Source organism: Crinia signifera, chromosome 8, assembly GCF_055691185.1.
Source record: "Crinia signifera chromosome 8, ASM5569118v1, whole genome shotgun sequence".
NCBI classification, from domain to species: domain Eukaryota; kingdom Metazoa; phylum Chordata; class Amphibia; order Anura; family Myobatrachidae; genus Crinia; species Crinia signifera.
In genome coordinates, this window is record NC_139224.1 from 141,900,524 (window position 1) to 141,925,689 (window position 25,166).

At 47.7% G+C, this 25,166-nt stretch overlaps 1 protein-coding gene across 1 annotated transcript in view; it reads right to left on the minus strand.

Annotated features, from left to right (window-relative positions):
- LOC146027296 (protein kinase C delta type-like) overlaps window positions 1-24,545 on the minus strand; it is a 37,834-nt gene extending 13,289 nt beyond the window's left edge. Inside the window, exons 1-6 of the mRNA XM_083158230.1 lie at window positions 24,495-24,545; window positions 8,414-8,663; window positions 5,080-5,180; window positions 3,860-4,030; window positions 2,848-2,939; window positions 763-825 (exon numbers count right to left, since the gene is read on the minus strand). Of these exons, the coding sequence (XP_083014356.1) occupies window positions 763-825; window positions 2,848-2,939; window positions 3,860-4,030; window positions 5,080-5,180; window positions 8,414-8,663; window positions 24,495-24,545 (728 nt within the window). The remainder of the gene's footprint in view (window positions 1-762; window positions 826-2,847; window positions 2,940-3,859; window positions 4,031-5,079; window positions 5,181-8,413; window positions 8,664-24,494) is intronic.
- Between the last annotated feature and the right edge of the window lie 621 nt (window positions 24,546-25,166).

Consider the following 25,166-nt stretch of genomic DNA (forward strand, 5'->3'; position numbering starts at 1 on the left):
AACATGTGTCCATCCACCTCTTCCGCAATTATTTATTTTAGCTTTCCTTAATTTGTCATCTGTCACTCCTGCTCCTCTTACTTCCCTTACTACACCTCTCATAACCTCCGTCCTCCTCTTTTTTATGTACCTCCCACTCCTTCCAACTTATTACCCCGCACCTCCCACTCCATCCCTCCACCTCCTTTCCCTGCATGTCTACTCCCTCCTTGCTCCTCTGCGCCTCCCACTCCCTCCCTCCACCTGCTTCCCCTGCACCTCTCACTACCTACTTCCTCCTCCTTCCTCAGCACCTCCCCCTCCTTCCCCTGCACTTCTTACTCCATCCTTCCACCTCCTTCGCCTGCACCTCTCACTTCCTCCTCCTTGTTCTGCATCTCTCACTCCCTCTTTCCTCCTCTACACCTCCCACTTCCTTCCTCTACCTCCTTACCCTGCACTTCTTACTCCATCCTTCCACCTCCTTCCCCTGCACCTCTCACTCCCTACTCAATACTCTCCTCAGCCATAATTGACAATAAAAGCATAAAACAATTGTGCAGAGACAGCCTCTGTGGCTACTGAGAGCTGTAGATAACGATTGTACATTACTATGTAAAGGAGGCCATGTAACATGTAAGTGGGAAATATGTGCTAATTGGTAACATGTATAGCGTGTAGAATGTAGGAAGCAGACATGATCAGCATATTACATTCTGCATTATACACTCCATAGTAATATCGCTTTATTATACTATTATCATACTGTAACTATATAATTACCCATGGACTATTCCCTTGGAATGGAGGAATTGAATCCCGCATACTATCTCTGCTGCATAGAATCTGTTGGATAGAAAACAGGTTAATGTTATATTGTAGGATGTATAAATAATGGGTGTGGTATAGGGGTCCGACAGTCGGGATCACGACAGTCATTAGCCCGACATCGGGATCCCGACTGGCCGGAATCAGACAGCATGGTGAGCGCAATAAAGCCCCTTGCGGGCTCGCTGCGTTCTCCACCCTGCGGGCACGGAGGCTCGCTACGCTTGCCACCTATTGTATTCTCCCTCTATGGGGGTCGTGGACCCACACGAGGGAGAATAGCCGGTGGCCGTCGGGCACCCGGCTGTCTGTGTTTTGACAGTCGGGACCCCGTCCGGCACCCATAAATAATGGCTGAGTGATTCCCAGATGACGCTCCCCCATTCTCTGACAAAGGCCTCATTTGGTTTGTTTCACATTCACCAGCTGAGGTTTCCCATATGAGGTTAATATGAGGTTTCCCATATGAGGTTAATATGAGGTTTCCCATATGAGGTTAATATGAGGTTTCTGTTTTTGTGCATTGGTGCAATTCACTTCATATTGGGGGTTATTCTGGTTGATTCACAAAGCTACGAATTTGCAGCCTTGCGAATCCATGTAACCCCGCAGTGCGGATGGTGGTACACCATCCCTCCATTCGCAAGGGCGATTCGCTGGCAGGGACTGCGAATGGATATTACACAGTAACATCCATTCGCTGCCTTGTGCGATCAGCCCATGTAATTCCATGGTCACCGGCCATGGAACTATGGGGAAGGCGTACGCATATAACAGTGACTTCTCCTACTAGCCGCTGTCATTCACTGCTACTAATAGGTTACACAGAGGGGATATGGTCATTGGCTCACCAGCATGTTGGTTGACAGTCATTAGGTCGACATGCATTTAGGTCGACAGGTTCATTAATTTGACAGCATCAAAAGGTCAACACGGGTTAGGTCTACAGTCAAAAAGTTTTCACATTTTTTTGTCCCAAATGTTGTACGCATGGTGGTGGGGGGTGGGGCATTTGCTCACCCAGCAGGTGGCGGTACAGGTACTGGTACTGAATTAGGCCCTGAGTCTCAAACCATGGAATAGTAAATGCAACAGTTTTCATCTGAAATTTACATCTGACGTGTGTCATTTCCCAAACCACATACACAGCTGCCTTAGTACACGGCCACCTTCATGTTGCTGCACACAGTGATGCCAGCAGCTGTATAATCCTGTCACATCTGACGTGTGTCATTTCCCAAACCACATACACAGCTGCCCCTTAGTACACGGCCACCTTCATGTTGCTGCACACAGTGATGACAGCAGCTGTATAATCCTGTCACATCTGACGTGTGTCATTTCCCAAACCACATACACAGCTGCCCCTTAGTACACGGCCACCTTCATGATGCTGCACACAGTGATGACAGCAGCTGTATAATCCTGTCACATCTGACGTGTGTCATTTCCCAAACCACATACACAGCTGCCCCTTAGTACACGGCCACCTTCATGTTGCTGCACACAGTGATGACAGCAGCTGTATAATCCTGTCACATCCCATACCTCCCAACTTTGTAGCTGCAGAATTCGCCGCGCGAGCGGCCAACGAGGGGTGGGGCTTATGTAAATGAGGGGCGCAGCTTATGCTAATGAGACGCGTCCCCTTTTTGGCCGGGAATAGACGCTGTGCGCTTGCGCACTGCGTCTATTCTGTCAAATTGGGGGCTCCCAACTGCCCCCCCCCCCCCCCAGGCGGGACACCTCCGGCCACGGGTGGGACAGCGGGACAGGACCCGGTAATCGGGACTGTCGCGATGAAATCGTGAGTGTTGGGAGGTATGTAATCCTGTCACAGCTGGAGTTTGTTACTACTAATAGTATTACTTTGCCCAATATAAGGTGACACATATAAGGCATGCTTTTCTATACTGTATTATATATTGATACATCAGAAACCTTCTGACTGAATACAAAATGTATATGTATAATATATAATCTATCAGTAAGTCCTCCCTCTATCAGCAGCTGTAACAACACATTACTCTATATCCTCACCTTGCACTGGAGATGTCCATGGGCCCATTCCTCATCAGGAGACTACGGAAGTCTCCGCCACTGGCATACTCCATCCCAAAGAACACGTGATTCTGTGTATGGTAGAAACAATTGTGTTATTATAATATAATAACAGCAATAGCAAAGGTTAGCATGGCTTCTGTACCAATTACATAAATAACCGTACGTAACTGCTGCTGCAAATAAAATACAAGAACACTGTCCGTAAAGTAAGGACAAAATCTGTAGTGTAAAGTCGTGGCAGCAGGACTGTTGTGTAGAAGAGATTTTTACGCATGCGCTGTACTGTTTGGGAAAAGTGACATCTGGTGGTCAATGAGTGTAATTGCAGGTTACATTTACAAGATTACATTACATTTATAACGCCATCTATAACGGGACTATAGCGCAAGGAGCAGGCGCGATTCATGCGCGATTTGCATAGCGCACATTATGCGCAACGCAGCCACGATGTACTTGGCCACATCTGTACATGGCAGGACAGGCAGGAGGGACAGAGCTAGGGCGAGGGGAATGTCACCTTTGTCCGAAATAACTAAGTAAGGAGAAATACTATACATTACTCATTCACTTCTCAGGCCATCAATAGTGTAAAACTATGCAATGGGTGTCCATCGATAGTTTTACATATTGATGGTCATCTATTATGTAAAACAAATGGGCGGGGCTTCGCGGGTGTCGGGGGCAGAGCCATCTGGTTCTCCCCCATTGATCACAAAAGTATTCAATATCGGCCATAACCCATTGATGATTTTGAATCATCGATGGTCGATGGCCATCCATAGGACTGTCATGGGGAGGGGACGGGACCAGGGGGGCGGTGCCTAGGTTAACAGTACATAGGTGGACAGTCATTAGGCTAACCACTATAGGTCAATAGTCAATAGATCAACACATGAAATATGTCGACCTGCATTAGGTGGACATGATGAAAAGGTTGACACAAGCATTAGGTCGACATGCAAAAGGTCAGAGGCAGTCACAGCCGTACCGTGCTCTGATGGGAGAAGTAGCCATGGATGAGGAATGGGCACCCAGATGCAAGGTCTAGCACTTTTCTTTCCATGAATGCATGTTCTACGCCGATCTCTAGGAGCCATCTCTTGCTCATGACCTTCACAGCCAACAACTGGCTGTGAGCTGAGTGTGAGGCCAGGAGAACCTAGAGGAAATATGACAGTGTTAACCTCATAACCACAGTGTCCTGGTGACGTCATACCTTGTGGGTCCCTAACACTAAGCTGAAAGGCCCCCATACAGTAATTCGATTTGGTCCAATTTCATCCGAATCTGATGGATAGGGCCGAGCCATGTGTATGACATGCCATCGGATTTAGTGCATGGTCCCCTATCATAACGGAGGCTAACGGATGGCATGCGATGTTGCCATCCGAGAAGATCCAAGGCTGCTCCCGGGGGGCGGTAGGGAGGGGGGGGTCGATGGCCATACACTTATGTGATACATCGCAATAGTGTATGGCCAGCTTTACATCTGGGACGCGGAATCCCCCCATGCCGGTAAAGCCCAGCCACCACCGGGCACCACCCTAGAAATATGCTTTTGTGTTACTGTTAATAAGAAAAACATGAGCTATGTGCTAAGGAGTGATACATAAGTGATGGACATAAATTAGACTGTGTTACACTGGTAAACAATAATAAAGTGCTACATCGAATGCTACCATGTGATGCCCCAAGCAGCCAGGCCGTACCCACTCTGGAGTATTATATAATACTTTTACTGCCAGAGATTTTGCACCTTGCAGGTTGCGTTTCAGTGAAGCAGCATCTTCTACACAATGTAAAGACGTTTCACACGTATATAAGTGCCACATGTAATACAGGCAACATTCCCTGATGTTCTAGCTGATGCTGCACTGATAATGTAAGAAAAGGGCCACTCTATAGCGGTAGGAGGTCACACATTACACAGTGCGTCAAATCCTTCCATGCTTCTATCCCCCCACATACTGTAACCTTATTACAGTGACTACTAGAAGAGGTCGCCCTACCAGAACCATCGGACACTGTAGTGTTATATTATAGCGGGGGAATGTTACACATCATGCAGTTATACTGTGTGCAATATCATTACATGGAATGGTGAATCACAACTGACATTGAATGATATTGCACTGCAGCCTTGTTCACCTCTAATAATATGGAGACATATAGTAATTCCCCTGTGACAACTGAAACCTCATTGCTTACCTTCCCAAAACCACCTTGGCCTAACTGATGGGATAACGTCAGTCCCTGGATGGTGCGAGAGACTGCATCTCTGAGGCAGGATGATGGAGCACTGCTGGTTTCTGATGGAGAGAGAAGCCAGAGGAAAACATTTCAACATTGCCCATATATGATAGAACATGAATTAAGGTGACATTTATATTACCATGCCCCCCAACTTTGGCAGATGAGGAAGAAGGACGCTTGTGTGTGCCCAAATTTCTGTGGGCGTAGCCTCATGCTCCATGGGTGTGACCTATGCTCATGGAACTGCTGCGAGGCACGCCCCATCTATGCAGCTCTGGGGGCATGTCCAGCACTTATTGAGCTGCTGGCCATGCTCCCAGCCTGCCTGAATAGATGCAGTGCGCATGCACACAGCATTAAATTCCCGCTGAGCAGCGGCAGGCAGGGGGGATTCCCTGCTGCCCCACCAGCACTGAATGCTGCTGACCCTGGGTGGGATGCCAGACCGTTGGGAAGAATGTATAAACTCAACATTGGGTATCTTTATGCATACACTTTAACAAAACTCAACCTTTATCAACTTATAGCTTATAACCTTAACACTTAGAATAAGACACGGACACAAGTGCTGGCATTTCAAAAATGAATGTCAAATTTATTGATTGACAACTATGACCTGACTATATATGGTGGCGGCACTAAAGAACAGTCAGGGGAAAGGGGTAACATCACACACGATTCACACACCGCTGGTGATCAACTCTCCCTTCATAACCCACCTGTGCAGGTGATGTAAGCCATCTCCCGTCCAGGAGCATGGGCTAATGACATATCAATGTCGGGAGAGCGCACCCACTATTTACATATTATTGCATATAAGGACCGTTCTTTACCACCACCGAGAATAGAAAAATAGGGATGGGAGGGAGGGGAAAGCTTCTCAAAGAGGCCGATCACCTGACTCCCTGTCCACTCATAGCCTGCCAACTCCTCCCCTGTACACCCATTGGCTATTCCCTACCTCATCAGATATCATAGCGAGTACAACATGCTACTTATAGTGACAGCATCAAAGAACCCTTCAGTGGTTTATGTCTTCTCAGTGCTTAATCAGCCATCGGTTCTCTTTACAGCAGAGAAACAGGGTAAAGTGACCAGAAAATCAGCCAAGTGACATGAAGATTTCCATTCAGTTATCCTACTGGGGAAAATGTTAGTCCAGTAGCATCAGGAGGCTAATAAGCTATTTTGCTTCGAGATTTTCTTTTATGAAAACAGGACAGAGCGATGCACATTGTCATATGCACACGTGTGCGGGACGGGAGAAGTACATATCCAACTCCACCAACTGTATCTTGTCCCCATTGGGTAATGCTATCTTCAGATAGGGGGGAGTGTGCAACAAATAAGGTACTTATGTATTAGCAGGGCGCCCATTGCGTAGTGGTGTAATGAGAATACCAATACACCACTATGCTGGCTACGTAAACTACGTAATTTTCGTAACTGGAGCTGTGCTAATACATAATGGATCATATCCCCACTATCCACGTCATACCCCCATTATCCATGGGGGCGTGGAGTTAATTTTATAAAGTGTGGCGAGTGTAGCGTGCCAGCTGAGCCCGAAGCGTGGCGAGCCCAGCGAGGCGTCCCTTCGGGGGGCTCGCCACGCTCCGCTCGCCTATGTGGATAATGGAGGTATGACTTGGATAGTGGGGATATGATTGTGTTAGTGATTGTGTGTAGTTTGTGTTTGTGTGTAGTGCATCATACTTACCCCTCAACGATGTCCACAGCGCCTCCAGCAGTCGGATCCCCGCACAGGCGGGCGTCATGACAGTCCTCCCCGGCCTCAATGTACTCAATTAGCGTATTGCCGCTGGGGGAGCAGGGAAACGATGTGATGCTCCCCCAGCGGCATTTCAGTGAATTACATAAATTTCTCCGGCGGCCGCCATATCCCCCCCCCCCTTCCGGCCGCCCGCCCAAGTTCCGCCGGGATGTCCCCCTCCGCCCGCAGAAACTCCGGCGCTGGCCGCCGGGATGTCCCCCGCCGGCCACCCTAAGCAGTAAGTCACATACAGTATTAGCCGGGCGCCCGTCAGTGGCTACGCTGACAATCTAGCATAAGCTACGTTGTCAGCGTAGCGTAGCCTGGTGCCCAGCTAATACATAAGTACCACAAATAATTGGCTGAGTAAGATACATGGTAAGAGGAATTATTGTATGGTTGGATGGAGACCACATCTGGTGGATTGGTTGGGTATAGGAGACGGATGCCAGCAGCTGTTTATGCAATTTGACCCATCACGCTTTTTATGTTTAATCTGAGGAAGGGGCTGGAGGGGAGGAGCTTATGTACCGCTCTCATTAAGTGCTGACTACCTTTATCTACACCTCTATCTGCTTCTCTCACAGACAGTGATCAGCGCTGGGCCTTACCCACTTACACTACCTATAACGACTATTATAAAACTGGCACTTGTTAATATTAAACATGATTTACAGAAATAATTTTTTAAACTGATGGAATAACTAGTCTGTTAAATTAATAAAAATAAACATAGGTCGAAAACAGCAGAAATAGCTCCTTTACTGTCAGCAAGAAAAGCACTGCTGCTGGCGGAGAGAGGGAGTCACACTGCAGGGGGGGACAGTTTATAGGAGAGAGTCACGCTGCAGTGGGGACAGATTATAGGAGGGAGTCACGTTGCTGGGGGATAGGCTGCAGGAGGGAGTCATGCTGCAGGAGGGAGTCACGCTGCGGGGTGGACAGTCTATAGGAGGGAGTCACGCTGTGGGGGGTGAAAGACTGCAGGAGGGAGTCACGCTGCAGTGGGGACAGATTATAGGAGGGAGTCATGCTGCGGGGGGATAGACTGCAGGAGGGAGTCACACTGCAGGGGGGGTCAGAACGGTGCATGGGGGAGTCATGCTGAGGGGGGGGGGGGGGGCAGAAAGAGTGAGTTGCGGTGGTGAGACCAGTACGTGGAGTTGTCATGCTGGGAGGGGGGGGGGGGGGAACAGACTGCGGGAGCAGGTGATCCAGCACAACACAGTTATCTTGGTATACCTGTACTGCTAAGTAAAAGTGTTACTGGATTTAACAATAAGGTACAGTAGATATCACTGAATTAGATTTGGATGCAAGTAATTGAGCATTTTGTACATAAATTCATGGAGATGTATTTTCTAATATAAGTAGTAGACACAGAGGCCTCAGCACCTAGCTCCTATACTACAGCTACCAAACTACATTCAGTGCCTGTATAACCACGTGTGTATGTATGTATCACTTACTTCTTCGGTCTGCATCTGCTTGTGGGTCTTCTCTCTTCTTTCTTACCGCGCTGGTCTCCTCTGAGCAGGGTGATGTCCTCCTGCAGATCTTCTTTCTCCTTGTGGCCGCCTTCCTCCTCGTCACCGTCCTTTTCTGCATGCCAAAACTCCACTTGGCCTTCCACCGCATGGCCAAACTCCACCTGGTCATCCTCCGCATCGCCATGCTCCACATCGCCGTCTTCGTAGCCGTCCTCTTCATCTCTTCTCTCTGCAAAGCCGTCCTCCTCCACGTAGCAATCTTGCCTGTAGCTCTCCTTCACATCTCTAGCTACCAACTGTCATCTGCCTACCAACTGCCACTTATGCAGCAGAGGGTGGAAAGTAAACAGCTTGGTTGCCATGACAACATTCAAAGCAGCAAGTGCTGTGCTGTGGCATTACCCAGTTATATCTGTGCACTACATACAAGTTGTATATGTTATATCAATTGGGGGGAATGTGTGATATTAGCATTGGATTTAATAGTGATTTCCTAAATTATGGTGGGGGGACATTTTTATAAGCAGACTGATTAGAATACAATTTATATATATTGAGGTACATATTTGGGGGACTTGTGTATTATCCACTAATACCACTAATTAAGGTATGCGATGGACACGATTTCAGACTTTTTCAGGGCTGAGTATTTTAAAATCGGGTCACATCGCATGCCATTACAATGGCGCATAATCAGCACTGACGGCATGGCACTCATACAGGAGGGGGGAGTGGGTTGTGGCGGCTTTGGGCCGTGGGAACGCCCAGCATTTCACGGACGTTCCCGGGGTTTCCGGTAGCAGGTGGCTGACATCACATGATGTTAAGGGTCCCATACATCAGCAATTAATTGTGACAATTTTTTAGATATGGAGATGATTGCCACAATTAATTTTAGATGTGTGGGCTCCCCCTTTTGGCAATCCCAATCAAAATCGCCAATCAATTGCTTAATCAGGTTTTTAAACATGTTTAATAATCTGGTATTATCTGCAGATCTTTTTTATATGTGTGGGCATTCCCAATTCGTCTTCTTTATCTATTTACATTATGAACAGCTGAAATGACAATCGATTGAGCAATTTCCAGATATGAAGATGCAATCTTTAGATGGAAAAATCTGCCGATCACTAAAAATAATCTGTAATGTGTGGGCAAGTCAGATAGATTGTAAAATCCATTAACTGTGATTGCTGATGTATGTGGCCCATTATTAGCCGCTCGCCCTGTCTTCAGCCGGAAGCCCTTAAATATAACTCAGTCTCCACTGACTATATATGTGAGCCCTGCAGAAATCATTCGATGGTCACCAACCATCGAATGATTTCTCCAGCAGCGGGACATGTAAGGGGATGTGTTTTCATACCATGGTTGCGAAAGGGATACGGCGGCGGCAGGTCAGCGATTCGTGGGGGCGGGCAAACTGGCACTCGATAAGCTGCGAGCTTTGCAATTTACTGAGTTAACCAGAATCAGGCCCATAGTGTACTGATGTACTGCGGCGTATAGGGGGTATGTATTGTAGTGATGTAGTGTGGAGCATTGGGGATATATAGTGTAGTGATGTACTGCGGAGTATAGGGGGTATGTATTGTAGTGATGGACTGACTGCTGGCTGCACTGATGTCACGCAGCCGCAGCACCTCCGCCGCTAGCTGACCCTGCGGCTGCACTCATGTCATGGCCGCTAGCTGACCCTGCGCTCCTACAGACCTGGCGCCCGTGCACCCGCCACCGGCTAAATAATAATAAAAAAAAGTGTGTTTGTACGGACCAGGGCCCCCCTGACAGGCACGGGCCCTGGTAAATTGTACCCGCTCCCCCCCCTCTTGGCGGCCGTGGTAGTAGGTAGTATAGGGGTATATAGTGTAGTGATGTACTGCAGAGAATAAGGGTTGTATAGTGTTGTTATGTAGTGTGAAGTATAGGGGGTATATAATATAGTTTAGTGATGTAGTGCGGAGTATGAGGGGTATATAGTGTATTGATGTTTTGAGGAGTATAGGGGTTATATAGAGTAGTGATGTAGTGTGAAGTATAGGGGGTATATAGTGTAGTGATGTAGTGTGAATTATAGGGAGTATATAATGTAGTGCAGAGTATATGGGGTATATAGTGTAGTGATGTAGTACGGAGTATAGGTTTTATATAGTTTAGTGATGTAGTATGTAGTATAGGGGTATATAGTGTAGTGATGTACTGCGGAGTATAAGGGTTGTATAGTGTAGTTATGTAGTGTGAAGTTTAGGGGGTATATATTATAGTTTAGTGATGTAGTGCGGAGTATGAGGGGTATATAGTGTATTGATGTTATGAGGAGTATAGGGGTTATATAGAGTAGTAATGTAGTGTGAAGTATAGGGGCATATAGTGTAGTGATGTACTGCGGAGTATGATGGGTATATAGTGTATTGATGTTGTGAGTATATGGGTTATATAGAGTAGTGATGTAGTGTGAAGTATAGGGGCATATAGTGTAGTGATGTAGTGCGGATTATGAGGGGTATATAGTGTATTGATAATGTGAGGAGTATAGGGGTTATATAGAGTAGTGATGTAGTGTGAAGTATAGGGGCATATAGTGTAGTGATGTAGTGCGGATTATGAGGGGTATATAGTGTATTGATAATGTGAGGAGTATAGGGGTTATATAGAGTAGTGATGTAGTGTGAAGTACAGTATAGGGGATATATTGTGTAGTGATGTAGTGCGGAGTATGAGGGGTATATAGTATAGTGAGGTACTGTGGAGTATAGGGGTTATCTAGAGTAGTGATGTAGTGTGAAGTATATGGGGATATATAGTTTAGTGATGTAGTGCTAAGTATAGGGGGTATATAGTTCATTGATGTAGTACGAAGTATAGGGGTTATATAGTGTAGTGATGTAGTGCTAAGTATAGGGGGTATATAGTGTAGGGGTATAGGTCCATAATTGCTGACGCTGCAAATTTGTAGACCAAGCCTGAATCAGGCCCATAGTGTAGTGATTAGGTGCTGTATATATATATGGCGTATATGGGACCTTATTCTGGTCCACTTGCTCCCCCGCCAGCTGTGCGGGTGAATTCGTCGAACGAAGGGGGGGGGGGGGTTAATCCACAGGTTATACAGGGCCAGATGGAGCTGCAGCTCCAGGCCTACAAATAAAGTAGGCCCATCATCATGGCACCATGATGATCACCAGCTGGGCACAGTGTGGGCCATAAATCATGTTTGTATTTTGATGTGTTTAGCAAGAAAAGAAACACAGAAGGCTGAATAAGCCTGAAGTGACATAAACCACTAAGGGTTCTCACAGGTTACACTCTGCTGTTGGTCACATGGCTATGGTAATAAGGATGGGCACAAGGCCTATCAGAGCAGGGGGAGGGTCTAAGCAGGGTAGGAATGATCACGAGTTTAGAGTGATCAACCCCTGTCCAAGAAGCCCCACCCACCCTTCCCTGTTTCTTTTCCTCTTCGGCGGCGGTAAAGAACGGTCATTCTTTAAGAACTCTGTATGTGTGTAGGTAGTGGGGTGCACTCTCCCTCGACAACGATTGTCATGGGCCACGCTTCTGCCCGGGGGATGGCCGTCACCACCAGGCCTGGTGGCTGACCAGGGAGAGTGGTCATCCAGCGTTGTATGTATGATTAAGTGATCTTTAACCCCACCTTTCCTATAATGACCGTTCTTTGGCGCCGCCACCATTCATAGTCTTAGTTTAATTGTCAAATAAATTTGACATTCTGTTTTGAAACGCCAGCACTTTGTGTCGTGTCTTTATTTTAGGTTAAGTTTAGATAAGGTTATATATAAGTTGTATTTAAGTGTATCAACGGACAAGTGGGGCCAGGGGGATACCCGATGGTGAGTTTAGTGGTTCTTATAGTGTATGGGTTCTACATTGCATTGGCCTCACTTCCTCCACTTCTCATAATAGGCCCTTGTACATTATCAGCAGAGCCGTGAGTAGAGTGGCCAATCCCGGGATCGGCGGGATCCCGGGATTTGGCCCCAATATTGCCCAATATTTCGCGATTAGACTACTCTAATGCTGGGCAGCGTCTGAGCACTTGCTCAGACGCTGCCCAGCTGCTCCGAGTCCTGTGCCGGCTGTGCAGCTCAGATGCGCATCGTGATGTTGTCAGAGGTCATGCTGGGCGTCACACGCCCCCGCACCGCCGCCGCTCTCTACAACTGGAGGCTCTTCGCTGAACGGAGGACTTTGGTGTTTATTTGTGTAATCCTGAATTGGATCTGGACTTCTTTTACCGACCGCAGAGAACTTTGGATGACTGATTCCGGACCATCATCCTTTGTATTTCAAGCGCTTTTGAGAACTGATTCAATTCAGATTCTCCATTCCATCCGGTACTTAGCCATTTTCTTTTCTTGTACTATCACATCACATGTTTGTCGTATATCAATAAAAGTGGTATTGCACCATACTGTATGTATCTTTTCCACATTTATTTTGGTGTCTCATCCGGACCGAGATAAATGATCTATGGTTGGGAGGATTGGTGTTCCACTATCCAAATAAGCAGTCGATTTGGGAGAAGAGGAGATGCTATTGGTGCAGGAGGAACGTATGGTTATATATATCTGTATATGCTAGCCAGTATTTGGAGAAGAGGACCGTTCCTATATATCTAGGGACGTATTTTAAATTCACAAGGGCGCCGGTGGAGGGAACATGCCATCTTTTGTCACTTTTTCCACTGTTTCTTGGGGGTCCAGGGTCACCCTTGTTGGATGTAGCCACCATAGGCTGCCCAGGCGCACAGAACTTACTCTTTACCTTTCTTTCTTTGCTGAACTCGCCTGCCACTGTGACCAGGTTAGGCATGACTGTGTGCGGCCGGGAGAGGTCGGGCGGCAAGCGAGTTGTGACACCAAAGCTGTAGCGATGCGGCCTGCGCAGCGTGACCTATGGGTCACGCTGCACAGGCCGCAGCACTGAACCCGCTCGCCGTCCGACTTCTCCCGGCTGCACAGTCTAGTGACACACTGTCCTCCCTCCGGCATCACACTCGCAGCCTGCCTCCATTCCGCTGCCACCTGCCCCGCTTAAAGTAAGGCAACATGAGGGAGAGGGAGGTGGTTTTCTTTTAGGTAAACCAATCCCAGGAATCCCGGTATTGAGCATTTTTCAATCCCGATTTCCGGATCTAAAAAATGGCCCAGGATTGGCATCCCTACCCGTGAGGCCCTGAAACTGGCCCTGGTCCTATGAATAGCGGGTGTGAGATCTGTGTGTCACAGAGAGGGTTAATCTCTGCAGCTGTTGCTCCTAGTTACATTGTTGCAGAAGCTGAGCTGGGAGCTGTAACCATGGACCAGCTGCACTCATTTCTCCTGTATATAACACAGCATCAGGGCCAGACTAACAATGGGGAGGATGGAGCTGCAGCTCCAGGCCTCCACAAAAAATAGGCCCACCCTTGTGGCAGCATGATGATCACCAGGCAGAATAGCGCCGCCTCCTCCTACCTCTTGTACTTCCCGGTAAGACTCTAATGGCTATTTCACACTGTCCGGCTACCGCCGGACGGCGAAATCCCGCACGGCCAGGAAGCCGTGCACGGTAGTTGTTAATGGACACTATTGTGTCCATTTATACGGTACGGCCACGGCCCGGCCGTCCGGTTGCAGCCGGATCCCGCCACTGGAAGGGACGGCTGCCGGGCTGTGGCCTTCCCCTCAAGGGTAAACTACTGTGTGCTGCACGGCTTTCTGGCCGTGCATGTTTTCGCCGCCGGGCAGGAGCCGGAGTGTGTGAAACCGCCCTAAGACAGTCAGAGGCTCTGCCTCCCAGACGAGGAGGGGCAGTCTCACTGACAGAATGGGGGTCACAGTAGGGGGACTCTGGGGGTGTGTGTCACTGGCCCTGACTACTTAAAAAGGATTCTTGCAGTGTAATTTGTCCCACGGAGAGCCACAGGAATGAGAAGCTGCCAATACTGTCACTGTAAGTTATGAAGAACATTCAATGCTATTATGTCTGTGTAATTACACCATGTAGGCATCTGTATATGTGTTAGAGTATAGGTGTCTGTGTAATGGTAACGTGTATCTGTAACTCTGAATATATGTGTCTGTGACTACATGACGATGTAGAGTGGGGGGGTCGGTTCTGGCAGGCACTGTGACACTGTGTAATAGGGCAGGCACTCTCTGTAATAAGGCGGTCACTGTGACACTTTCTGTAATAATGCGGGCACTGCAATACTCTGTAAGAAGGCAGGCACTGCGACATTGTCTGAAAGAAGGCAGGCACTGTGACATTGTCTGAAAGAAGGCAGGCACTCTGACACTTTCTATAATAAGGCGGGCACTGCGTCACTCTCTGTAAGAAGGCGGGCACTGCGACACACACTGTAAGAAGGCAGGCACTGCTTCACTACATAAAAAGGCAGGCACTGTGAAACTATTTATTTATTCATAAACAGTTTCTTATATAGCGCATACATATTGAGCATCACTTTGGCACTGTGATACTCTGTAATAAGGCAGGCACTGCGACACTCTCGGTAACACTGTGTAATAAGGCGAGCACTGCAAAATTCTCTGTAATAAGGTTGGCACTTTGACACTCTCTGTAATAAGGTAGGCAATGCACCACTCTCGATGTAATAAGGAGGGCACTGTGACACTATTTAATAAGGAGGGCACTCTGACACTGTCAACACAAAAAGGTGGGCACTGCGACACTTTCTGTAATAATGCAGGCACTCTGACACTGTAATAAGGAGGGCACTGTGACACTCTTTAAGTATGCGGGCACTGAGACTCTTACTGTAATAATGCGGGAACTGCGACACTCTGTAATAATGCGGGCACTGCGACACTCTATGTAATAAGGTGGGCACTTCAACACTCTGTGTAGTAAGGCGGGTACTGCAACACTTTGTGTAATAAGGTGGACACTGCGACATTCTCTGTGTAATAAGGTGGGCACTGCAACACTCTCTGTGTAAGTAGGTGGGCACGTTACCACTCTGTGTAATAAGGAGGGCACTGTGACAATCTGTTTTAATTTGAGCTCTGCTACACTCTCTGTAATAAGGTGAGCACTGGGACACTGTCTATTAAGTAAGGCACTGCAACACGGTCAACATAAAAAGGCGGGCACTGCAAAACTTTCTGTAATAATGCGGGCACTGTGACACTCTGTGATAAGAAGGGCACTGTGACACTGTTTAAGTATGCGGGCACTGCGACACTTACTGTAATAATGCGGGCACTGCGACACTAATAAGGAGGGCACTGTGACACTGTTTAAGTATGCAGGCACTGTGACACTGTGTAATAAGGTGGGCACTTCAACACTATCTGTGTAATAAGACGGGTACTGCAACACTCTAATAAGGTGGGCACTGCGACATTCTCTGTGTAATAAGGTGGGCACTTTGACACTCTCTATGTAACAAGGTGGGCACTGTACCACTCTCTGTAGTAGTAGTAGTAGCACGCTTATTTATAAGGCGCCACAAAGTGTCCGCAGTGCCGTACATAGCAAACCAAAAACAAATTATAAGGTAACGTAAAGGGTGCGTTGATAAAATACAGCATAAATAGGGGTATAGCTGGTAGAACTAAAATCAGCATCAGTTCTGAATTAGGTGTCGAAATTGTCGAGAAGACTGAAGATGAAGTAGAGGAAAGGAAGAACCAGGCAGGAGCACAGGTGAGGTAAAGAGGTAGGGTGAGTACGTGAGGAAGGAGGGCCCTACTCATAAGAGTTAACATACTAAAAGGGTGGGTGGACGAACGAAAAACAATAGGATAAGTAGGAACGGATGGGAAGGAGGCAGGATTGGAGGATCAAAAGAGGTTAGGAGGAGGGATAGGCTAGTCGAAAAAAAATGGATTTTGAGGGAGCGCTTGAAGAAGGTAAGGGAATCAGAGAGCCTGATGGGTGGCAGGAGGTTGCTCCAGTGCAGGGGGGGGCAGCGCGAGAGAAGTTTTGGACACGGGAGTGGGAGGAGGTGATTAGGTGAGAGGTCAGTCGGCGGTCAGCGATGGAGCGAAGAGGACGGGAGGGAGTGTGCATAGAGATCAGTGAAGAGAGGTAAGGAGCGGTGGAGGAGGAGAGAGCCTTGTAGGTAGTGGTGAGGAGTTTAAAGAGAACTCGGAAAGGAATGGGGAGCCAGTGAAGAGATAGACAGAGGGGGCAGGTGGAGGTAGAGCGGAGGGAGAGGAAGATGAGCCTAGCAGCAGCGTTAAGAATGGATTGGAGAGGTGCAAGGAGAATTTTGGTTGCGCCAGTGGAGAGGAATGGTCTGATGCGCGAGATGTTGCGTAGGTGAAAGCGGCAAACCTGTGAGAGAGCACGAATGTGGGGGGTGAAAGAGCGGGAGGAGTCAATGATGACAACGAGGCAGCGCGTTTGGTCGATGGAGGTGATCTTGGTTTCACCAATGCTGATGGAGATAGTGGGAGAAGAGGGGATGTTCAGGGGATGGAAGATTTGAAGTTCAGTTTTAGCCATGTTTAGTTTCAAGAAGCGTTGGGTCATCCGGGCTGAGATGGCCGTGAGGCATTCAGAGACCTTGGACAGGAGTGATGGGGATAGGTCGGAGGAGGAGAGATAGATTAGGGTATCATCAGCATAAAGGTGGTAATGGAAACCATAAGAGCTAGGAGAGGAGGAGCTCGGAGTGGAGACGGAGAAGGAGCGATCGGAGAGGTATGAGGTGAACCAGGAGAAGACCGTGCCAGTGATGCCAAAGGAGGGGAGGGTGTTAAACAGGAGAGGGTGGTCAACATTGTCAAAGGTAGCCGATAGATCAAGATGGATGAGGATAGAGAAGAGGCCTTTGGATTTAGCCGATAGTAGATCGTTAGTGACTTTGGTCAGGGCAGTTTCAGTGGAATGTAAAGGGCGGAACCCAGATTGGAGGGGGTCTAGAATGGAGTTAGCAGTAAGGTGGCTTAGGAGGCCATTATAGGTCAGACATTCTAGGAGCTTGGAGGCAAAAGGTAGGAGGGAGATGGGCCTGTAGTTGGATGGAGAGTTGGGGTCCAGATTATTTTTTTGAGAATTGGGGAGACAAGAGCGTGTTTGAAGGAGGAAGGGAAGATCCCAGAGGATAGGGAAAGATTAAGAAAGAGATTAAGAAAGAGGTGAGCCAGGTGAGAGCAGACTGACGGACTGAGACGACGGATAATATTGGAGGGGATAGGATCGAGCGAGCAGGTGGAGGGAGAAGCGGATTGAAGGATAGAGTGGACTTCAGCGGCAGTGGTGGGGTAAAATGAGGACAGGGGATGGAAGGAGGGGAGTGGAGATGTAGGAGGGGAGGAGGGAGAGGGTGAGGTCATGGCAGCAGCGATGGCACTCCTGAGAGAGGAGATTTTGGTTGAAAAGTAGGTAGCAAAATCAGCGGCTACGATGGAGGATGGAAGAGCTGGAGGGGGGGGGGAGAGCAAGGAGTTGAAGGTGGCGAAGAGCCTGCGGGGGTTGGATGATTGGGAAAGGATGAGGGTCTTAAAGTAGGATTCCATGGACAGAGCAAGGGCAGAGCTGAAGGAGGAAAGAATGAATTTGAAATGGAGATAATCCGCGAGGGAGCGTGATTTCTTCCAGAAGCGCTCAGCACTTTTTAAGGAATCGGGTGATAGCCGAGTGCCACAGTTGGGGGTTGGAGCATCGAAGGGGGATAGAGGAGGGAGGGCAGGCAGAGTTCAATGCCGAAGATAGGGTGTCATTATAGAGGGAGGCGGCGAGGTTTGGGCAGGACATGACGGCGATTGGGGCGAGAAGACACAGCGTGTTTGAGAAGGCAGCAAGATCTAGTGTGTTGACGTTATGCCGTGAGACAATGCGGGCACTGCGACACTCTGTGTAATAAGGCGGGTACTGCAACACTCTGTGTGTAATAAGGCATGCACTGCGACATTCTCTGTGTAATAAGGTTGGCACTGCGACAGTCTCTGTGTAACAAGGCGGGCACTGCACCACTCTCTATGTAATAAGGAGGGCACTGCAACACTCTGTGTAATAAGGAGGGCACTACGACAATCTGTTATAATGTGGGCTCTGCGACAATCTCTATATAATAATGTTAGCACTGCGACACTCTCTATGTAAAAAGGTTGGCACTGCGACAGTCTCTGTGTAACAAGGCGGGCACTGCACCACTCTATGTAATAAGGAGGGCACTGCAACACTCTGTGTAATAAGGAGGGCACTACGACAATCTGTTATAATGTGGGCTCTGCAACACTCTATGTAATAATGTGGGCACTGCAACACTCTTTGTAATTATTCATTAACAGTTTCTTACTGTATATAGAACATACATATTCTGCATCGCTTTGGCACGGAGACACTTTTTAATAAGGTGGGCACTGCAACTCTCTCTGTAACACTGTGTAATAAGGCGGGCACTGCAATACTGTGTAATAAGGTGGGCACTGTGACACTGTAATAAGGTGGGCATTGCCACACTCTCTGTAACGTGTTATAAGGTGGGCACTGCGACACTGTCATAAGGGGGGCACTGCAACACTCTGTGTAATAAGATGGGCACTGTGACACTCTCTGTGTAATAAGGTGGGCTCTTTGACACTCTGTAATAAGGTGGGCACTGTGACACTCTCTGTGTACTCTGTGTAATAAGGTGGGCTCTTTGACACTCTGTGTAATAAAGTGGGCACTGTGATACTCTGTAATAAGGTTGGCTCTGTGACACTCTCTGTGTAATAATGTGGGCACTTCAACACTCTCTGTGTAATAATGTGGGCACTGCGACACTGTGTAATTATGTGGGTTCTGCAACACTCTGTATGTAATAAGGCAGGCACTGCGACGCTCTCTGTGTAACAAGGCGGGCACTGCACCACTCTAGGTAATAAGGAGGGCACTTTGACACTCTTTGTGTAACAAGGTGGGCACTGTACCACTCTCTGTGTAATAAGGAGGGCACTGTGACAATCTGATAATTTGGGCTCTGCGACACTATGTAATAAGGTGGGCACTGGGATACTCTCTGTAATAAGGTGGGCACTGCGACAATCTGTGATAATTTGGGCTCTGCGACACTATGTAATAAGGTGGGCACTGGGACACTCTATGTAATAAGGTGGGCACTGGGACACTCTCTGTAATAAGGTGGACACTGGGACACTCTAATAAGAAGGGCACTGTGGCACTGTTTAAGTATGCGGGCACTGCAACACTCTGTGTAATAAGACGGGTACTGTAACACTCTGTAATAAGGCAGGCACTGCAACATTCTCTGTGTAAAAAGGAGGGCACTGCGACGCTCTGTGTAATAAGGAGGGCACTGCGACGCTCTGTGTAATAAGGAGGGCACTACGACAATCTGTTATAATGTGGGCTCTGCGACACTCTCTATGTAATAATGTGGGCACTGCAAAACTTTCTATGTAAGTAGGTGGGCACTGCGACACTTTATGTAAAAAAGCATGCACTGCAACACTCTTTGTAATTATTTATTCATAAACAGTTTCTTATATAGCGCATACATATTCTGCATCGCTTTGGCACTGAGACACTTTGTAATAAGGTGGGCATTGCAACACTCTCTGTAACACTGGGCCTTATTCTGGTCGGTGCGTACTTTCCCGAATTCTTACGGAGCGGTCCGCACGCCACGCTTTGCGGACATCGTCCGTAGAAACGCCCACCGAGCCTCCGCATTCGGACGGACTCACTGTTTAAGAAGAGGGCGTGTGTACGGACGACATACAAACCTTGCGTGTGCGGTGGAAATGAACAGATTCTGCACGGTCTTACCGCGTCAGAACGTATGGGAACCTTGCCGTACGCACCGATGCGGTGTATTTACGCTCAAATCACCACTATTCTCATAAGACCCAAATCTGTACCATGACCCGCTTATGCAATTAGGCAACCTCATTAAAAAGGGATTGTTTTTAATGGTTATCTATTATTTATCTAATTGATAATTTAACACTTTACTACCACTTTAGATTAACCCTTTCATCATGCTAAGTTCACAACATTCTTTCTTGCCCCTTTACGCCCATGTGTTATGTATGCATATGTATATACCTTTTGCACCTTACATAAATAAACAGCATTATTTATACTTATAGTTATACTTATACTGTAAAATAAAACAATTACACACAGACCACTTCGAACTTTTAACACAAAAATTTATAAACTCCACACAGACATAGGCATTCATCCACACTCACACCACTTATCTAAGAAACAAAGACGCGTACAACTGAATTGGGCTTAAAGGGGACGGCTTATTTATTTTGAGCAGGGGCGGCCTATTTGAATCTTACTAAAATTTATGTCCCTGCTCTAACTAAGGTGGCGGGCAAAGAACGGCATGCAAGATAAATAACATCGCTGGAAAAATAACAAAGTAATAAAAATAATAAACTCCGGATCTAAGGGCCTCCTGCCCTTAATTGCCTAGGACCGGCCACCTGCCAGCGTCCATGACAACGGCACAATTTCGAAGCAGACTTTTCAAAGGGGCCATTTGCCCTTAAGGTCAGGGGGTTGACCTTCTGCCTCTGCCCCTGACCTCGCATATCACTAAGGCAGAGCTCACCACTCTGCCCGAGTCAGAAAAAATTGGGCCACCTGCCCTAACCTACAAATGTCCGCAACAATTTACCTATCCAAAGTAAATGATTGTTAAGGTCCAGATGTGGGCCCACCTGGATCGGTGATGCCCACATCTCGACATCAACCACCAGCTAAATGTAAATACGGCTCTAATTTAAACTACCGTTCTTTCCGCCACAACAGTTCAACCTGAACTGACCCGCCACCAACCTAATGACAAAATCTCCCTCAACTAACCCTCTAATCTTCTCAAGGCGTCTATCAAGTTCTGAAAGAACAAATCCATGCCAACTATAGAGAGATGCACCCCATCCGGCCTATAGAGGGTCTCGTTTCTAAAGGTTATGGCCTCGTGCCTGACGAACACTCCGCCATCCACTACTATAGCCCTGCCGACAACTGAATTGATCCGCCTCCGTACCAAATCAATGGCACCCGGATTGAGTGCATCCCTCCAAACCCTCCTAGGAATAATCTCTGACCAAAAGAAACGGCAAAATCGCCATTCTCTGATCAAATCGAGCATTAAATTCCTAATCTCAAATCGTATATTGAGACCGGAATTATGCGTGAGGTCGTTGCCCCCCAGGTGTATGATGACAAAAAGCGGGTAACCAAATGACCTAACCGACTCCTCCAGAAGACCCCTCAACGCGGACCACCTCATACCTCTACGCCCCAGCCAACGGATAAATTGCGTCTCAGGGAAACGCTCCGTATCCGTGGTTACCTGGGACAAGGACAACCAATAAATAAATGAATGCCCCACCATCCAAATCATATTGGTGTCCAAGCGTTGACCTGTAATTCGAAATGATAGATACTGTTAGAAAGATTGAATATAAGCAGACATTGGGAAAAAATTTACGCGCCCGGGAATTCCCTTAAAGGTGATTTTGGATTTCTATATTAAATTGGTAATAACTAATAGGAATGTGATTTAGGTGATCTATTTAAGACTAGTTGTTTTTTGACCCACTTAAATTATTGATAATCTCTTCTAATTTACCGCTAATCGTTTAGTGGAAAAAGGGGGTTTGGGGGGGGGTCACCCGATTTGACTTGAGGCAAAAAACACAAATCGTCCACCAGTTGGCTAGAGCCTAATTTAAGACTGGTGGTAACACAAAAAATTCCTCAAGGCCCCCCAAACACTAAAGCGCGTTTGGGCGAGCGGCTACTCCTCAAATGGGCTCACTGGACTATATCGGTCTGATGTATCGCCTAAATGCACCAGACCGCCATCTTCCGAGTGCTCGTATGTCGACCTGAGACCAACCCGCCGCAGCGGCTGCCGAAGCGGCGCCGATACGGAAAGAGTGTGTCCCAAAGTCGGCTGGAGAAAGACCCTGATGCAATATACAGCGCCTGAAAACCGACCTAAACTGAAAGTTAGTAAGGGGGGACCCGTCGATGTGCATCAGCCAGGCCCCGGGCAATTGGGGCCGCAACTCCACGTAAGCCAGAGCCGCCGCCACCGGACAGATCCGGCGGTCGCCACTCCGACCCAAATGGACCCACTGACCCCTGCCTGCTACATCGGTCTTTGAGCGCTGTATCTTGCACCATAAACCGTCGTGGTGCACGTCGACATGGCCGAACAGCATAGGCGAGGGAGATGCCCTGGTTGCGGACACCAGTTTGCCTACTCTGAACGCCCCATGGAAAGCCATGACAAAGGCCAGCCTGAAAAGTCGAACCTCGTAATCGGTTGAGCAAATTACTCTTAAAGACCTCGAGATTCGACGCAACAGACCGGCATCAATCGGCCGGCGCCTGTCTGGCAAAACCGGCCTGGTTCTGGCCCATCCCTTTAGCATCCTGGAAAGGATGAAAGACTTGGTGATGTCTCTCCTCCCACCAAGACGCAAAAAGAATGAGATACCTGCCAGAGAGCGTCCCACAAAACTTCGGGACTTACCCTCCAAGTACAGGCTCCATACAAAGGCAATAATAAGACGCTTAGAGCTCTTACCTGTGCCACCCCGTTCAAGAATGAACTCGCTCCAGCGCTCCCATGAGGCCAGATACGCTCTGAAAGTCGCCGGCGCTAACGACCGCAGGGCCAGCTCCTCTACCCCTCCAGAGGCACCTGCCATAAAAAAGATGGACACTGTTCACCATATTTCTGGGCTAAAGGCACAAGTTGCCTAAATCTTACCCATTCAAAACGAGACAGTGCATCCGCTACTTCGTTAAGCACGCCTGGGACGTGCTTGGCTCGCAACGTAATGTTGTTCGCCAAGCACAGCATCACTATCCGAGCTAAGATACGCAAAACTGGGAGAGAAGTTGACTTTAGGCGGCTAATGGCTTGTACAACCCCTAGGTTATTGCACCAAAAGACAACTTCCCTGTTACCCAATTCCACGCCCCAAAGCTCTAAGGCGACCATTATTGGAAATATTTCCAATAATAGCATATTTCTAGTCATGCCGTCTCGTGCCCAAGACTCGGGCCAGGCAACCGAAATCCTTAAATAAATCGAGCGCTGTTTCTAATAACTTAAAGCACAAGTCAGAATTCGGAGGACCCACTAGAAGAAAGTCATCCAAATAATGAGTAATGCTGTCAGCTCCCGTCACTTCCTGTAGGCACCACTGTAAAAACGTGCTAAAACGCTCAAAATAAGCACATGAAATAGAGCAACCCATGGGCAAACATTTATCTATGTAAAAACCCCCATTCAATTTAAATCCCATGTATTGAAATGCGTTTTTATTCAATGGTAACAGTCTAAAAGCTGATTCAACATCCAACTTGCACATGAGGGCACTAGGACCAAGCTTTCGAATAATTTCTATAGCGTCCTCAAATAAAAAATAATTAACAGTGCATAAATCGTCATCAATGGCGTCATTGACAGACGACCCTCTAGGACATGAAAGATGCTGAATCAGCCTGAACTTCCCTTTAACCTTCTTGGGAACCACCCCAATAGGGGACAAAATTAGTCCCTCAACTGGTGGTGTTGAAAATGGGCCTGCCATGCGACCTAGTTTAACCTCGGCCTCAACTTTTTGCGATATTATGTCAGGATATTCCATGGCAGAATGTAAATTTCCCCTAGCTTCCGTATTAATTGGAGCGGAAACAGGTAATTGAAAACCCTCTGAAAATCCAGACTGTAAAAATTTTGCTCCATCTCTGTCCGGATACCGTTCCAGCCATGGTAACATCCTGACTAATGATATTGGAGTTGAGGCTCTATCCAACGACAGGTGCTGCTGGACCGCGGCTCTGTTTTGTCGTGGACTGAGCCCCACTTCCCCCTCCAGTTGGTGGTTTTGTGCAATCCTTGATTGCATGTGGACCTCCGCATCTGAGACAAAGGTGCCGAAAACGACACCGGTTTCCCAGGTTGCACTGGCCATTATTAAATGCGTAGCACTTACCATGGCCAGGCTTACTATTACCTCCCTTATTATTGCTATTATAAGGCCTATTCCCATACTGTCTTATCCATCCCTTATTCTCAGCAGCCCTGAGAGGCGTAGCTGATTCGGTAACTTCGACATATAACTCTACGTCTTTCTTACCGAAATCAAACACCTCTCGGCCTTGCTGCTTCCTCCTAAGCTCTTCGTCATAGATCCGCCAGCCGGGACCCACATACGAAGTGTAGAGTTTATGAATGCGAAACTGGTATCTCACCAGGTTCACATATTCATCTGGATGTGTTTCTAAATAACAGGCCGCAAAAATAAGTATGCCTCTTACCCAGTTATTATAAGTACGAAAGGCATCCTCATTGAAGGGTCCTTTCTTCCTAGCCACCAGGAGGGCCCGCCTATCTTTGCTTGTTAAAGCAAAGATATCTACATAGCGCCCTTTTCTGATCCTGTCCCTAGCCCTAGGGCGCAAACCCCGCTTAACAGCGGTGTTTGCACACTGCACTGTGTCGGACTCCACTGATACATTAGAGGAGCCTGAGCTATGGGACCTATACTCTCTACGCCTCTTTCGCTTGCGCCTCCGCACGCCGCCGTCCGAAGATGAATTCCCTTCGGAAGACGTCGATGCCAACGAGGAATCTGAAGTTTCGTGTCTGCGTCGCCTCTTCAGAGACTTGGCAGACCTTTTTCGCTTAGATTTTTCCCCTGAAGATGAGCCCCTTGACCCATCACTGTTAGACCCAGCATTATCCTCGTTTGTCCAATCAGGATCATTTGTGGACTCACCAGTATCAGATGATGCTGCCCTCCTTCTTC